Here is a 16,891-nt window from a genome sequence, read left to right on the forward strand (position 1 = left end):
CAACTGATTAGAGAGCTTGACTGCGGGCAACCTCAGTTCAAGATGGACAGCGTCAAGCTCAAATCTGCAGAGGAGGGAAATAGCTTGCTCCTCTCGGTGAAGGAGGGCAGGTATACAATGCACATATGTCAATATGTAATCATACTAGTCACGAGCTTTATGAATTGAGTATTGTAACAAAAGGCAAATTTGATGCCGTCGCCGAGCATGACACATGGGACAGTTGTGATGACCAGGTAGCGGAGTTATATGCACTTGCTGCCATTGCCGATCCAAGGAGTAAGTAAATTGGCAGGCGGTGGATAAGTAGGACGTTTGATAGGGACTAATGAAGTTTTTCGCTCTCGCCCGCTTTCGGCTGACGAGGGACCTCTTAACGTGCTCTCCTTCAGTCCTCGGAGATTTTCTGAATATTTCCATCTAATCGCTCAGGTTGTAGCAGGTATGGCTTTCGCCGTTGTTTGAAAAGTTTATGTGGATCGATTCGAATCTGTGACCATCCAGAGCAGTCCTACAAGCTTTATCACAGATATTTGAGAACAGAATAAAGCGCGATTGCACATTGTGATTGGTTTTTTTTTTCGAATTCATATAGCCTAAAAGCACACGCTGTTCAGAATATGGTCAAACTCAAATGCAGGTTGACATATCCGGGCGCTTTTTACAGGACGGCGTGAAAGAGCCAGAACCGCGTAGGGTCTATGCCCTGTTATGATTCCACTTCTCGCTGATGCTCCCGTACTTGATCTGCCAAGCATAGAAATAGCACAGGGCGGCAAAGGGCTGCCCAAATGTCGTGAAAGTGACCCAGAATATACAGTTTCCGATCATCTTCTTGGTAGGCGACTCAGCCTTCTCGAATTGCCTGGTTAGCGCAATAAGAGGAAGCTGAAACAGCATTCCCACGAAGGCAACGCCTGTGATGGGGTCAAAAGTCAGCGGCCGAAAGATTGTATAAGGCAGTAAAAGACGAAGAAAGAGGCAGGGAAGACGAGTGTAGTTGTTTTGGACTGACCGATGATATTGTGAGTGGGGATTCCGACAGCCAGTTCATGCAGAAAGGCCGATATCGTAAAGACCACTATCGCAGCAAAATTGTACGGCCATCCCCTCCCCATGAGCGGCTGGAAGACGTGCCTCCTGAAGTAGCTCGTCACCGGCTTGTTCCAGGTCCGCCAGTACGTTCCCAGGCTGTCGCTATTCCACCCTTTTGAGAGGCAGTTAGTGTCCTGATCTCATTTTACGGGATTCTTCTTCGCTTGATAAAAGATGAACTCACAGTCGTCATAGAATGATCGATCACCAAATCTCGTGACTTCTGCCAGCGCATTCAGGAAGGATTGAAACAAGGCGAAAAAACCCGCCAGCCATATCACGAGGGAAATGGTCGACAGTTTTAGAGTCCTCTCCAACATTGCAGCCACATCCCAGTCTTCTAGCGCCTTCAGTGAGTTCTGAAGCGTAGGGGCTGCGTACTGTGCGCTCAGTAACCACATCGCAACACACAAGGCTACCACCTCTGCCGAACGCTTAAGCACAAATAACCACCGAATCTTGTCCGTCCGAGGGTAGACGGGCTGATAAACGAGCGTGGGGGCCCACCAGAAGTAACACAGATTACCAAAAGTGATGTTCTCTGGATACGTGCACGACTTGTACAGCTCGGGGATGGCCTCGAGCTCGCCGGTCTGGGGGTGCAGGTACGCGTGCCTGAAGTCCCTATTCGTCAGCGCGTAGGAGGCCGTCTTGAGCCAGACGATGATGGCATGCATCTCGACTAGGGTTCCAATGAGTGGGTGGTTCACGTAGTAGTAGACCACGAGCGAGGTCACGACCAGAGCGGCGGAGATGTTGGCGAAGTGCAGGGCCATGATGATGTACCAGGTCGTCCGGAAGCGAGCCTGCTCCTCCAGGGTCGGTGACGAGCTCCCGTCCTTCTTCTCACGGTTGAAGGCCCGTAGACGGGAGGTGCGTGCCTCGTACGCCGCGAAGAGCTCGATCAGGTACGCGACCAGGAGGCAGCAGGGCACCAGGGTGTAGAGCACGAGGCCAACCTGGTAGTCCTGCCTGCGGAAATCATGACACCTGATGCAGATGAGCACCCCGTACTATGTCGGCGTCAGCGTCTGCCGGCAGATCCATCTCGGCTGGGGATGAGTAGGACGACTGGGGGACAAACCTTCTGTATGTTCTCGATCAACAACCGAAAGTTGCCCGCGACTGTTGGACGTGTCAGTGTTGCTGTTCACGGCAGGGTGCAGGCTGGTCGGTGAGACGCCAACTTACTGAGGACGATGAGCCCGAGGTTTCTAAACCCGATAAAGCTCGGCGTCTGAGTGGCATCGTGGCTCAAGGTTGAAGGCCTCGTCTCCTTATGCACGGCTACCGTATGGCGATACTTCCTGAGAAGGGCCTTCTTAAGCTCCCTGGTGTCCCCTCTTGAGTTGTTGGAGCTGCCATTGGTGTCTGTGTGGCTCCCTGGTGGCGCCGTTGGAGGTTTGGGGGTGGCCCGTTGGACGATTCTGGCGGTGGCTTCTACGCCACTCGACATCGCTGCATCCATGGCGATGGCATGAGAGCCTCAATTGGCCCCGTTGACGATACTACAGGCAGATAAGACGGCTATATATGCGACAGGTCGCAAGTCGAGGTCAATTGGGCACGACGCAGCACCGAATTGTGGCCTGACTGCGTTTAAGTGTAGTCGCGACGGAGAGTGATTTCCTTTGTTGTTACCCTGCTCGCTACCGCTGTTGGTGGCCCCCTCGCATGTGCTGGAGATTAATCTGCTGGCTCGTGGTCTGAGCGCTGAAGGGGTAATTGGCAGATGAGAAGATACGGGGCGCTGTACTGTATACAAATCTGGTCGCGACTCCTTGGAGAAGAAGAGTCGAGAGGTTTGATGTCTTCAGCGAATGTGTGATGTGCAGATGATTAAATGGAAGCGGGAATGTTGGGCCAAGTGAGATCTACACAATCAAGCTGCAGATATTCGAGCACCTCGGGCTTGGAATGGTGCCACCCGCGGTATTATCATATCGGAAGGGGGCAGTACGGGCGGACAGGCGGAGCAGCAGCAGCCCAGTGGATTTAGACTCGGGGTTGTCCTGCTAATGCAGCTTCAGAGCTCAACAATTCAAGGATGGATTGACCACTAAAACCTGCGTCTACGCCTGCATCATCTGCATCTGCATCTGCCTTCTGCATTGCACCAGCATGTGCCTGTCAAGTCAAAGCGGTTGTGTGCTGGTTGGCTGGCTGTAGACAGATTCAACCCAAGTACATAGGCCTACCTGGGTCCTAACTAGTCTGCACATAACGGCGAATTAACAGTGGACATGGGCTTTAGTCGCAGTCTAATGCCGTCATATCCCGATGCTGGCAGCCACGAGCAACACAGCTCAGAGCAAGTCGAATAGTATATAGTCTATGCCCTCAACCACGGTACTGTCCTTCTACGTGGCAGGATGAAGCTTTGTCTGTTATTGTGATGGCGACCTGCTGTACTCTCCGGGGTAACGTGTTCATCCCCAGCCTGAGCAGCCACGGTCAACCATGTCCATCCGCTCTCAGTCGACGTGGTCCACTCCATGGCAGCAAGCAGAGCCTCCAGTTGTCGATCCATGGACACAGTCGGTAGCGGGCAGGGATGGTGCAGCGTAAGCCTGCTGAAGAAGAGGCTCCTCCTCCCACTTCCCACTGGGTGACATCGGGCCGAAAATGGCCGACGTCGTGAGCAGACAGGCAGACAGAGACAACCTGCAAAGATGGCCCGTGCACTTCCTCGCTCGTCGTACTCGTAGACTACTCTGTACACAGCTAGGCCAGGCTACTTGCCGTACAGACTCTAGCGATCCACTTTCATTCAACATCCCAGCATCAACATCGACACACTTCACCTTCTCAACTCATCGTTTCAACTGACTGTCTGCTCATTTCGTTTTTTACGTTGGAAACTGCATCGTTTCAGCCGTTTGAATATCCTGTCTACGTCCGACACTGCATGGGTTCTGAGCCAGTATGGCTTACGCCCCTCGGAGGGACTTCGACAAGGGAGCCAGAGGGGGCGAGGAAGGAGGCTACGATGTCTTCATGAAGGCCAAGGGCAGGCGTAAGTTTGAGTTGAGTTCCTGTTTGCGTCTTTTGAATTGTTTGTTCAGCGCCCAAAAGCGACGTCGAATTGGCCTGGGAACCACCTCAATGCCCCTCGCTATCTAACCTCTTTGTGCCAAAACACTGCCTCGCAACCACCATTTCCACATGCGCCCATCCCACCATTCGCGGTAATTAAGCTGGATCATGGCTCCCACCTCAATGAGGACCTACATGGAGTTTTTCCAGGAGGACCGGCCCAGTATTGTTTTTACCGCGTCTACCTTATCGAATTGTTGCTGATTATCTTCATGCGCAGGGCCCGTAACGGACTATGGCGCGACTGTCACCCACTGGATGCGCCATCGCCAGCCAAAGTACAAGGGCTCATACCGAGGCGAAGTTGAGCGCCCAAGCCCTAGCTACTTGATTGATGTCAGTCGTCCTTCAATCTTTCTTGAACCCACGCTGACTAGATCCTGCAGATGCTGCCGCCAGCCGCCAGACCCACTAACGCGGCAGATTCCATACCTGGTCGCTGGGTTCATCAGTCTCTCAACAAGGTTAAGCACCCCGTGAATGTGGTCCGATGGACACCAGAGGGTCGCCGTCTCTTGACGGCCTCAAGCAGTGGAGAATTCACCTTGTGGAACGGCACAGCCTTCAATTTCGAGACCATCATGCAGGCCCACGACTCCGCCATCCGCGCCCTCGAGTACTCCCACAGCGACGACTGGCTGATCTCAGCCGACCATGATGGTGTTATCAAGTACTGGCAACCCAACTTCAACAACGTCGAGAGCATTCGTGGTCACCATGACGCTATCAGGGACCTCGCCATCGCCCCTACCGACACCAAGTTCATCACTGCCTCAGACGATTCGACTCTGAAGATTTTTGACTTCGCTGCTGGCCGTGAGGATACGACTTTGACTGGCCACGGATGGGATGCTAAGACTTGCGACTGGCATCCCAACAAGGGCCTCGTCGTTTCCGGCTCCAAAGACCATCTGGTCAAGCTGTGGGACCCGCGCAATGGTCGTTGCCTCACGACTCTGCATGGTCACAAGAACACAGTCACGAAAGTCATGTTCGAGCGCGTTATCGGTTTATGCCTGGCGACTGCGGGCCGAGACCAGACTGCACGTATTTTTGACTTGCGAATGATGCGAGACATCTGCCTGATCCGGGGACACGACAAAGATGTGTCCACGCTCACCTGGCACCCTGTCCATCCCAATCTTCTCAGCACCGGCGGCGGAGACGGATCCCTTTTCCATTATCTCTTGGACGAGCCAAATACTCCAGAGGGGACATCAACCTCTGTTGCCGTCTATGACGCTCCTGACAAGGAGACTGCGCCCGCTCAAACAATCTACCCAGCTCACAAGGTTCCTTTTGCGCATGATATGGCTATCTGGTCACTGGATTGGCACCCTCTGGGTCACATTCTAGCATCGGGCTCTAACGACCGTCTCACGCGATTCTGGACGCGAGCGAGACCTGGCGATGTTGATTACCTGAAAGACCAATATCACGTTGGTGAAGCGGCGGCTATGGCACATGGAACGTTCGTTGGATCAAAGAACCGAAGACAGAGACAGGAGGAGGAAGCTCAAGAGGCCGAGGACGAGATGGACGGGCTGGAAGACCAGAAGATGCCCCTCAAATCAGCGTCCGCTTTCCCTGGCATTGGAATTCCCGGTTTGCCATTGCCTGGCAGTGGATCTTATGTTCCCCCTCCACCGATTATTCCCGGTGTTGGCGGTGGACCGCCACCAAACCTTCCATTCCCGATACCTCCCCCTGGCCTGAACGGCGTGCCTCCACCGCCACTCCCTGGCATGGACCCGAACAACCCACCCGATCTTGCGCAGATTGCAGAGATGATGAAAAAGGCCGGAATACCTCTGCCGCCGCCTCCTGGCAGCGCGATGGCGCCTCCACCCCCTGGCTTACTGCCCCCGGGCCTGATTCCTCCTCCACCTACCTCGCAACTCCCTCCTGGATTCGTACCTCCACCGATTCCCGGTATGGATGGCTATAGCATAGAGCGAGACTCAGGCGCCGGCCTTGATTCCGCAAATGCATCGATTAGAAGACGAGCACCATTACCAAGTCAGGAGGAGAGTCTGAAGATGGAACAGAAGAGGGGCAACTATACTCGTGCGCACTAAGGAGGTAAAAGAACGAGGAAGCAGCGGCAACATCCGTGGAACGAGCAAACAGAGCACACCAGGGGGACTAATCTGCCTCGTATACAGTCGCTCAGATAACGGCTGTTTGCCTCGACAGGAATTCTGGAAAGCACACGGAATTTACCATACGGTGAGCGTCGTGGCAACCGTGGGCGGTGGCTCTGAATCAATTTCGAATGTCGGGCAACCAGATTTGTTCTGCTTGGTCATTCACATCGCGCTTGTTGACCGAGTGCGTTCAACCGTCCATGCAAGGATAATGCCTATCATGATGATTCAACTCACTTGGGTCTTGCTCAGCCTCGCGTTTCGGCCACCCATTTCAGCTCCATGGATGCGACAAGAGACCGTCCCAGCTACTGCCTTAAGGACAGCAGGAAAGAGCGGTGAATGTTCCCTTTGAAAGGATTATGGCCAGTTCGTCTTGAGAATGGGCGACGATTTCGACCGAGAAGAGGAAATTGATGGAGGGAGGGCCTTGGTTGGAGGACGAGGCACGCAGAAACTGGTTCTTCCGCAACAAAATGGCTATATCATGCCTGGAGCGGTTCGTACGCGCTTACATTCAGGCTCAGATGGGCAAGTTGCGGTCTTGACACCTCCTAGTAGAGCCCAGAAGTAGGGCCAAAGAATGAGGTTGCACAGGATACGGAAGACCAGCATGAGTACAGCCACCATGGCACATGGAACGAGTCATCACTCCGCGGCGTCTCGGACACCTGGGGGCTCGAGTTAGCCCCGGTGTACAATCGGGAATGCTATGTGATCATGTACAGTAAATGGAGCACTTGTGATACCATTCTTCCAGAACTACTTCAAATGATTCATATGCCCTCAGTGACTTGATCCTTCTCCCTTCTGTTGGGCTTGGGAGAGGAACTGGACCATAATTCGACCGGACGATGGGGTTTGACACAGACTGTCATTGACTATCTAAGCCTATCTACGGTTGTGACTGGCTTCCTAGCTGACGGAGAAGCGTGTGGCGCCTCCTTGAAAATGTCTGCGCTAATATCATGGCTCTTGCGACGTCAATCTGTGAAGCCTTCTTCCCTCCAGCTTGAAGCATTTGTCGAAGATGAGAGGACCTGGGCAGATATTATGTTGCCGAGGTCAGAAGTCGGGATCCGAGCACCCAAAATGCATGTATGCCCACGCAATGCCGCCACGAGTATGAAAATGAGATGATGAATGCCTCGCTCGAAAATGCAACCATGTCATCAGCCACAGGGGGGGTCATGTTCCCTTCATTCCTTAGTCTTACACCTCTGGACACACTATGCCCTTGAATATAAAAAAAATACGCCGTGTTCGTTTGTGTTTCCTTGATTAGCTCCTTGGGGCCGCGACAGCCTTGGGCCCCTCCTTGCCAAATGCCTTCTGCCTCTCGGCGTACTCCCGGATGACGAGGGCACAGGTCTGCTCGGCGCACAGGCGCTTCCTGCGGGAGGCGGGCAGCTTGGCGGCGAACTCGAGGCCGCTGGCGCGCTCGACGGCTTCGAGTGGCACCTCGAAGTCGGTGATGGGCTTCTGGTTGGGGATGGGGGCGTTGGGCAGGACGAAGGCTCCAAGGGCCACGCTGCCGGAGGGGGTGCCGTCCTCGGCGAAGATGACTTTGTAGAAGTGGGTGGGCACGGCGACGTTGGGCGGGTTGCCGATCATCTCGTACTTGACGTACCACTTGCCGTCGGCCGGGTCCCGGCGCGGCAGGTACAGCGGGCCCGTGACGATACGCACGCTGGGGTAGCGGTCGGTCAGGCGGCGGCAGAAGTCCTCGAAGTGGGCCCAGTAGTCGCGGTTGAAGCCCTCACCGACCTGGGGGCACATGTTGGACAGGTAGAAGGTGTCGTCCATGGCGCGCTGGCTCCACTTGCAGTCGGCGGCGGGCACCTGGTGGCCGCGGTCGAAGCCGGAGCGAAAGTAATCCTTGAGCTTGGCGCGGAACTTGTCCGGGACCGAGTCGTCCTCGGCGAAGACGCTGTGCTTGCGATCGCCCTCGCGCATGGCGAGGGAGGCCGGGGTTATGTGCTCGACGACCCAGTGAGGGTTGCGAAGGCGGCGGTCGTAGGAGGAGATGAGGGCGGAGCGGGTGGCGAGGTCGGAGATGGGGCCGGGAAAGCCATATTCGAAGAGGCCGGCGGGGTTGACTGGAGCGCCGAGGGTAGTGGGTTGTGATGAGAAGACCTGCTGTGCTGAGACTGGCACGGGAGGCTTGGCGGGTGTTGCGGCGGTGGATACGGTCGTGGTTGTGGTGGTGACGGTTCTGGGAGGAGAGTCTTTCTTGTCTGATCGCAACATAGCTGCGGTGACGGCGGCGCCAGTTCCAGCGCTCACAGCTGCGATTATTGCGAATGTGGCTTTAGACATGGTGGCGGGCTGGCGTCGCTTGAGGACGACGGGCGTTGAATGGGATTTATACGGGCACCCAGACGATGGAGGGAGATGACTAGGTCAGGCGAGGACGAGGCGAGCAACAGGCCTCGTTCACGCGGCTGAACGATGGGGCCTAGGTAGCCTCGTGGGGTCAGGCTGAGCTGAGGGCGTGTGTTGCTTTTGGTTGGGTCGGTGACAGGCGGGTTGAAAGGGACGGGGCTGGAGAATTTTCGTCAACCTTTTTTCGCGCTGTGCTACGCACATGGCAGAATCCAGCACGGGTCGTGTCGTGTCGCGGGCGCCGTGTCGTGACCGTGGGGGTCGTGGCAGGGATGCAGCTTGGGGAAAGTCAAGGCCTACTGCCATACCGGGTTAGTGCATGCAGATAGTGGTCAATCTGCCGCGTGAGAAGGGGACTCACACCTGGGCAGGTGTGTACTAGCAGAGCCCAGCAGTGCGTCCCTCTCATCTGATTGCTGCCGCCGGTCGGTGACTACTGTCGCTTGACCTGCTTGACCGACCTGCTTGGCCGACTGCTTGACCTAGGGTTGCTGTGACCGAGTGACTGTCTGACTGTATTCAAAAGGGCCCCAAGACCCCACGACCGAGAACGTCTGTCGGTCTGTTTGTCTTTCTGTCTTTCTGTCTTTCCGATGCTCGCTGCAGAAGAGGGAGGGCAGTAGGAGATGGGGCATAAAGCAGTGTCACCAAGAGAGAACCCTGATGAAAGGGACACAGGTCTGGGCGGGGCTGACTCTTGCGTGCAGCCGTGCTGCAGTCTGCAGTCTGCAGTCAACCGTGGCCGCCATCATCGAGTGCGACTGTAGAGTGTAGGCTGTGTGCATGTAGTCTATGTAGACTACAATCCAGTTGTGCAGCTGAGGACTCGACGAGACAACAAGACTGAAATTAGATAACGGTAGTCTCATATCGTCAGCTGTCCGCCTCGTGCGGCGGCTGTTGCGCCTTGTTCCATAGCCCACGAGGGAAAGGGCAGGGCGGGGGTAGGCCAGCCAGCCAGCCCATGACTTGGCTTGGGCCCTGTCGCAAGGGATCTCCTGGGGGCGCGCACTGACCTGGCAGTCGTGGGCTGCGTGGGCTGCGACGGCCATCAAGGTTCTCGCTCAGCACCTGCAGCAGACAGTGCTGTGCTGAGAAAAGGCGGCTTGCTATTTGTCAGGGGCGACCTTGGGTCGCAGGGCCCAGAGTGACGGCCGACCCGCGCCCACCCGGCACTGGCACTCGCACGCCCCACGCCCTCTGCTTTTCTCAGTATGACATCGCCAGGACAGTGAATGGCCCATGGCCTTTAGCCTGCTGGCCTGCCCACGATACACATCTGCTTCCTTCTGTACCTGACCCAGCCGCCCCCCCCGAGGCCGTCTTCGTCGACCTGTTTCTGATCCACAATAAGATCTCTACTTCACTTTGCGCCATCCTGCTATATCGTATCCTTTCCCCTCAGGCCCCGTGTATCTTTGGTTCTTTGCGGAAGCTCCCCGATCCATCTGCGTCACCTTTGTGCCGCCCCTACAAGCCCTTTGTGTCAGTCGCATCCGGGTAAATTGGACACCAAACGACACAGGACACAGGACACAGGACACAGGACAGTAAGCTGGAGACAGACAAGACGACAAGAAGATAGGAACGCGCCTTCCAAGATCCAACTCGACAGCAAGTGGCACTACACCACCCCTGCTGCCCGATTTCCAACGGGAAAACAAACCGTCAATAATCATTCGCTCTTCTCCAAGCCGGTCCAAGTCGTTGGGAATCAAAACACCACACCCGCCCATACTGGCCCTTTGTCTTTGTGCCTCTCACCCACCCACTGCATGCGTATCCATCAACTACTGCAGGCACCAGATCTAATTAGCACGACGGAGGTGTCAGCCAGAGGGCCGTAGGGCTCTGACAGCCGATCATGGAGGTGGCAGCTGTGAGCAATGACACCCGCGGGTGGATCATGTGCATCGTGAGCGGCATAGGTGAGTGACCACATTCCTGTCTCAACCACTGCCCTCCTAGCACAACGCTGTGCATTGTCTGGCGCCGTGATCAGGAAACGCAATACGAGATTGGAACATGGAGACAGGTCATGACTAACAGTGCTTCTCTCAACAGCCTGCGTTATGGGCGCCTGTGTGATATGCGTCGACTTGGTGATTCGCTACCTGCCGGGCAAGCAAGACTTCCGCATACAGGATAGCAATTCATTCTTAGCATGCTCACTCAGCTTGAGTTTTGGCGTCATGGTATGTCAAGCACCCCACCGAGCTGCATGTGCCTATCATGGTCGTCTCAAGCAATGTTATCGGCCTGTCCAGCCTAGCTGACCCTTCCCCTCGCGCAGATATTCTCGGCCCTGCATAGTATGCTACCTGAGTCTGAGGAGTACTTGCGCAAGGACAAGTTCGACTCCATGGATGCCGGCTTAATCATGATGGGTTGTTTCGTCGCCGGCTTCCTGGGAATACAGGGCCTGTCGAGGCTGCTTCATCGCATTATGCCCTCGCATGTGGTTGATTGCGATCACACCCATGACGACGCCGACGAAGACGAAGACCACGCGAAGCATGACCATGCCCACGGTGCAAGTCGCCAGCCGTCACGGATTGGTAGGGCCAGGACGCGGCTGTCGTCCCAGGGGAGACGGATAACGACCGTCACCAAGCTGCACGAAAATGGCCACTCTCATTCCCACGCCCACGGCGATTCCCATGGTCATGCACACGTCTCCGAGTCCACGCCGCTTCTCCCCCCTGCAAACAAATTGCAGGCTAACGGGCGACCTCGTGCTGACCCTCAGCAAAATGGTCTGTCAGCGGTCACTGACAGCGTGCGCCAACAAGACCTGGCCAGCGTAGCCCGTCGTCCATCTTTTATTGATATGCGCGACCGTGTCATGTCCTTCGTCAAGGACACCAAGAGAACATGCGACGTCAATGGCCCTTGCTTTGGCTATAGTGATCCCTGCGGACAGGAGTGTTTCAAGCACATCAGCTCGAGGTCCGCAATCTCACGACAGAACTCACGCTCCGCATCACGGATGAATACAAGCATCTTCCAACCTACAGCACCACTGTTTGAAAGGGTATCTGAGGAGGGCAGCGAGGTTGATTCAGGGGCCGCCTCACCTCTCAGTCCATTGCACCGAGCCAGTCGTACCCAGTCGCGTGAGCCAGCGGTCGAGACCGAGAATCATGATCATCATCACCACCACAGCCACCACCATCAACATCCGGATGACGACGACTACGACCACGATCAGCTGTCCGAGGCAAGCACCGACTTGGAAGCCCAAGACGGTGCGGCTCATCACCATCACGTTCCAGCCAATGCGTTCCTGTCCATCGGCCTGCAGACGGTCATCGCTATCGCGCTGCACAAGTTCCCAGAGGGCTTCATCACCTACGCCACCAACCACGCCAACCCTCAACTCGGCTTCAATGTCTTCATGGCCCTCTTCGTGCACAACATTGCCGAGGGTTTTGCCATGGCCCTGCCCCTGTACATGGCCCTGGGCTCGCGCCTGAAAGCAATAGCTTGGTCCAGTCTTCTGGGCGGCTTCAGCCAGCCCATAGGTGCTGGCATAGCCTGGTTGCTATTCAGGTTCTTTGGCTCGGGTGGGGAGGTCGGGATCGACAACACCGCCTACGCGATCCTGTTCGCTGCGACGGCCGGCATCATGGCGAGCGTCGCGTTGCAGCTCTTTGTCGAGAGCTTGAGTCTAAACCACAATCGGAACCTGAGCATTGCGTTTGCGTTCTTGGGCATGGTGCTCTTGGGAGTGAGCAATGCCATTGCTGGTCATCACTGATGGGCAGTGCTGGTTCGCGGATGTCATACATCTAAATAAGAAAATGGTTTTTGAAACACAGGGGAGATTGCAAAGAACAAAAGAAGGCTAACGATGGAAGATCAATGCATTGATTAAAGACAGCTGCATGGAAGAACATCAGTGCGCTTGCATGGTGCAAAAGGTAGATGGAAATGGGCACTGCGGTGGGATTCTGGTTCATGGCGTGCTTATCATTTGGTGCTTTGGTGCGTTCTGGTTTCGGGGCATGGAATATTCTTTACAATTGGTCTCTGGCAGTGATGGTCCAAATGCAGGGTACACACATCGGTCAAGGCGAACTCATCATTGCGGCTACTATCATAAAGTGATACCAAAATTGGGCTGGGGAAAGGGCTGAATTAGGACGTTATGCCGTATGTCTTCACCGTATGACTTGCACCAACATTACATGAATCAAAGCATTGTTTTGGTGCCTTCAAAAGAGTTCGATTTCAATTACTACTCTTTCCACCATGAGTGAGTATCTCATTGACCTCGCAAGATATTTTCGCAGCTATTCTGCTGTGGTCATCGGACGTACTTTTCTCCTCTTGTGTAGATGAACATCGGTTTTCCGGACCGGTACTGCGCCTTGGTCAAATCAAAATGGGTATCTCTATAAGCTCAAATCCATCGAGAAAGCAAAAAGCAAATATCATTCCTCCGCGACAACGTCCTGCATTCACCCCACCCATCAAGCCGGGAGAAGATTGGGGTCGATGGCGGCAGCGTCCAGATCGATCAGCTGCATCAAGTTCGCCTCCTCCCGGTCCCAGTTGGCCGTCTCCTGCGCATCGGCCTCAGGGCCAGCGTCATCGACCAGTCCCCAGTCTGTGAACTGCGGCTCATCGAGCGCAGCCATCTCAGCACCACCGTCGCCGCCCCAGATGACCTCCCCGTCCTGCAGACGCGGAACCTCGGAAGCCCCCAGCAGCCCGACCTCGTCGGCGTGCTCGGGGTGCTGGGCCTGGACGTGGTTGTGGAGGTCGGCGTACCGGATGAAGCGGACAGCGCACTCGGGCACGGTGCAGACGATCTGGCGGCGCTCGTGGTTCGCGACGCCGGAGATCTCATTAAGGAAGCTCCGCCCGGCGCCCGCGGCCTTGGCCGTGTGGGTCGAGCCCGCGCCGGTCGCCGGCCGGGGCCTGCCCAGGTGCACGTAGAGGACGTGCTGCGACATCTTTGCCTTGTCGACGAAGCCCTCGCCGCAGCCCTCCTCGGTCCAGTTCCAGTCCTCGAGCCCGGGCACGTCGAACGTGTTGACCTTGCCGCAGACGAAGCGCTTGCCCTCGTGCGCGGTGCGGTAGTGGCTGTTCATGTTGGCCTTCTTGGTGAACTTCTTGGCACAGCCGGGGAACGTGCACTCGACAGTCTTGCGGTCCTCGACGGACAGGCCCGAATGGTACATCTCCATGTGCTGCTCCAGCAGGTAGTGGCCGGCGAACCGGACGTCGCAGAAGATGCAGTTGACGTGGTCCTGGCGCATGTGCGCGTCGAGCAGGAACTGCGTCGTGAAGCCCACGGGCTTCTTGGTCTCGTCGCCCGGGTTCTGCGCCGCCTGCTCACAGCACTCGCCGCACCAGAACCGGATCTCGCCGTGGTCCCTGTCACGGTGGCTCCGCAGCGAGTTTGCCGTGTCGTACGACGCGCCGCAGCCCTCGTGCGTGCACGGGAACGCCTTCTTGCCCAGGTGCTCCTTGAGGACGTGCCGCTGCAGCGTCTGGTGCTTCCGGAATGACTGGTCGCATGGCGGGTAGTCCCTGCATCGAAACCGCTCCTGGCCCTCGTGGACCGCCTGGTGGCGGCGAAGCCTGGTGCCCGTCGCGAAGGCCTTGTCGCACGTCTCGCAAACGTATTTGGCCTCCTTGGTGTGGGAGAGCAGGTGCAGCTTCAGGTGCTTGCTCTCGGTGTAGTCTTTGTCACAGCCCACATACGTGCATTTATAGGGACGCTCATTGGTGTGAGAGCGGAAATGGGCCAGGAGGCGTGCAGGCCGGTTGAAGGTCTTGGGGCAGCCCGGCCAGGTGCATTTGCTTGTCTTTTGTTCCGAGGGATAGTTGCGCCTCTTGGAGGCTCTGGACGTCGCGCTCACAACTGTCGGTGGAGTCTGGGCTTCCGATGGTGTGTGAAGACTAGTTGCATCGTCGTTACCGATCTGAGAGACGCTCTCCTCGGCTGCAATTTGGTTAGCAAAGAAGTGTTAGCCGGTTGGGATCAAGGGGTTTCATTTACCTGTGCTGATTTCGATGCCTAAATCAATCAATTGTCTCTTTGCTGGGCCCTCATATGCCTCGTCATCCGCCTCGCGCTTCATTTTGACGGACGCAGCTGGGCAGCATGCAGGAGACAAGATGATGGAGCAAGACGAATTGAGAGAAGGCCGATCGTCAAGTGCAGTTCCTCGAACTTTTTTTCCGCAGCCTTGGGTGATAAGATGCTAGCTGTTGTGGGCCCTCGAACGACAGTATTCGCTTTTGATTGGTGGGGCGGACGCAGAGGATCCCTGTGAATTTCAGCCTTTCGCTACAGCTAAAGTTTTCTGCGATTGCCTGCTTCGTCGCAAAGCCACCCGTTTCTCACTCCCGTCGCAGCCATCACAAAGGACCAACACCAACTCATCCACTCACACACAACCCCGACTCGGCACTCGCCCAAGACCCCGAGTACACATCGAGAATCATGTCTGACTACGGCGGCGGTGAAGACGACTTCGGCAATGAGGTTGGAGGCGCAGGGGGAGGGTAAGTCTTGACTTGGGTCGCGCTGTTGCGCGCTTCGCGGAACAAAGCACTAAGCCAGTCCTTTTCTTCCCACAGCGAGGAGCCCTACTACGACGACGACGACCCGCAGGAGGAGTACTACTCTCCTGAGCCGCAAGAAGAGGCCGAGCCTGGCGCAAACGGCGCGGCCGACGAGGATGCCGACAACATCGTCCCTTCGGGGGACCCTGCAGCCGCTGCGAAGGACAACTTGAGGTCGCACAAGGACAAGAAGATCCCCACCGACCAGCGAACCACCACGCCCTACATGACTAAGTACGAGAAGGCTCGTATTCTGGGCACTCGGGCTCTGCAGATCAGGTATGGGCGTGCGCTGTGGACCGGCCCTGGGCGGCGCATTTTGCAAGGACGAGAAGGTTGACATTAGCACAGCATGAACGCTCCTGTTCTCGTCGATCTCGAGGGAGAGACCGATCCTCTGCAGATAGCTATCAAGGAGCTGCGCGAGAAGAAGGTTCCCTTGATTGTTCGGCGATACATGCCCGATGGATAGTAGGTCGCCCCGCCTCCTTACTGGCTTTCCCTCCTCGCTGACCTTTGTAGCTACGAGGACTGGACCTGCGAGGAGCTGCTGCAGTGAGCGAGCATATCTAAGCAAGATTAATCATGGTGAAACCCCCGGTCGAAGCAAGCCCACCGAGGACCAGCTGTCTTAGGGCTTGTATTCTGCATTAGCGAAGGCGTTCAGGTTTGAAAAAGGAGACAAAAACTGGCTCGTGAACCTGCTGAGGATAGGATCTCTACATGGAATAGCGATCTGAAATGCCAAGGCTTTACGAATCCCACCTCTTCGCACATCAATCTGCGACACGCTATTGGTTTGGCACCATTGCTCAATCAAGGCTTGTTTTCGGGCAGTCCCTTTGTGCAGTCTGAAATCGCCCGGTCTTCCAAGTTCCATGACTGCGGCCGACGCGTCCCCATCAGTCGAGTCACGCTCAAGCAAGCCCCTGGGGTGTTTGCTCTAGCACTACGGCCTTGGGGCCCACGGCAGACAACCTGAAGTCGGAGAAGCCGTCTTGTCAAATAACACGAGAACCGTACCAAACCAAGGATCTGGCAGGGTAACTCGAGGCGAACCTGGAAATATAGTTATATCTGGAGCCACCTGCACCACCTGCAAGTCGTCCTACCCAGTCAGTAGTATGGCTTTGCCCCCCTCTCTACATCAGTAGCTGCTTTATTAAATGCAAAAATCAAGACAAATTCTGAGGGCTAGCTTATGAGGTCTTAATCATCCATCAAGTGCAACCAAGGTATCTCCCCCGGTGTTCCAGCATAGGCTTATTAAGGCGACGCCATTTTCTGCCGTCCTACGTCCGGTATCCCAACCGAGTGTGAATCGACCCATGGCGGCCCGGACTGTGCAGTTCTATGTAGGTTGCCGGCTCTGTGTGACACCCGTGATCTTCGCAGGGGTGGCGGCTTCCAGGAGGCCCGATGACGTGCGCGAGCGAGTCGAGTTCGTGCATCGTACACGGCCAGCGTTGCGTAGCCACAGGGGACGGGCAGTTATAAACAGATTCCGAACCTGGGCGACGATCCAGTTCGTCCCGAATAAAATGCCCGTGACACGACGGTTATAAACATGCATGATTCACACAGCC

At 55.9% G+C, this 16,891-nt stretch overlaps 6 protein-coding genes across 6 annotated transcripts; 3 read left to right on the top strand and 3 right to left on the bottom strand.

Annotated features, from left to right (window-relative positions):
• Positions 1–699: 699 nt before the first annotated feature.
• J7T55_009559 (sterol o-acyltransferase 2) lies at positions 700–2,563 on the bottom strand (the record flags this gene model as incomplete). Its single annotated transcript, XM_053132630.1, has 5 exons — positions 700–917; positions 1,016–1,207; positions 1,280–2,108; positions 2,180–2,220; positions 2,287–2,563. The coding sequence occupies 5 exons, from the start codon at positions 2,561–2,563 to the stop codon at positions 700–702; spliced, it is 1,557 nt and encodes a 518-aa protein (XP_052989391.1).
• Positions 2,564–4,020: 1,457 nt separating this feature from the next.
• J7T55_009560 (uncharacterized protein) lies at positions 4,021–6,269 on the top strand (the record flags this gene model as incomplete). The annotated part of the gene is made up of 3 exons (XM_053132631.1): positions 4,021–4,111; positions 4,412–4,527; positions 4,578–6,269. 3 exons carry the CDS (start codon positions 4,021–4,023, stop codon positions 6,267–6,269), a joined length of 1,899 nt encoding a protein of 632 aa, XP_052989392.1.
• A 1,350-nt stretch (positions 6,270–7,619) lies between these two features.
• On the bottom strand, positions 7,620–8,657 carry J7T55_009561 (mitochondrial nuclease; the record flags this gene model as incomplete). The annotated part of the gene is made up of 1 exon (XM_053132632.1): positions 7,620–8,657. One exon carries the CDS (start codon positions 8,655–8,657, stop codon positions 7,620–7,622), a length of 1,038 nt encoding a protein of 345 aa, XP_052989393.1.
• A 1,930-nt stretch (positions 8,658–10,587) lies between these two features.
• On the top strand, positions 10,588–12,483 carry J7T55_009562 (zip zinc transporter; the record flags this gene model as incomplete). Its single annotated transcript, XM_053132633.1, has 3 exons — positions 10,588–10,651; positions 10,788–10,918; positions 11,017–12,483. 3 exons carry the CDS (start codon positions 10,588–10,590, stop codon positions 12,481–12,483), a joined length of 1,662 nt encoding a protein of 553 aa, XP_052989394.1.
• Positions 12,484–13,198: 715 nt separating this feature from the next.
• Positions 13,199–14,818, bottom strand: J7T55_009563 (uncharacterized protein; the record flags this gene model as incomplete). The annotated part of the gene is made up of 2 exons (XM_053132634.1): positions 13,199–14,679; positions 14,737–14,818. The coding sequence occupies 2 exons, from the start codon at positions 14,816–14,818 to the stop codon at positions 13,199–13,201; spliced, it is 1,563 nt and encodes a 520-aa protein (XP_052989395.1).
• A 365-nt stretch (positions 14,819–15,183) lies between these two features.
• Positions 15,184–15,864, top strand: J7T55_009564 (uncharacterized protein; the record flags this gene model as incomplete). Its single annotated transcript, XM_053132635.1, has 4 exons — positions 15,184–15,245; positions 15,321–15,584; positions 15,657–15,776; positions 15,828–15,864. 4 exons carry the CDS (start codon positions 15,184–15,186, stop codon positions 15,862–15,864), a joined length of 483 nt encoding a protein of 160 aa, XP_052989396.1.
• Between the last annotated feature and the right edge of the window lie 1,027 nt (positions 15,865–16,891).

The sequence above is a fragment of the Diaporthe amygdali genome (genome assembly GCF_026229845.1).
Source record: "Diaporthe amygdali strain CAA958 chromosome Unknown NODE_32_length_550834_cov_65_698784, whole genome shotgun sequence".
Classification (NCBI taxonomy): domain Eukaryota; kingdom Fungi; phylum Ascomycota; class Sordariomycetes; order Diaporthales; family Diaporthaceae; genus Diaporthe; species Diaporthe amygdali.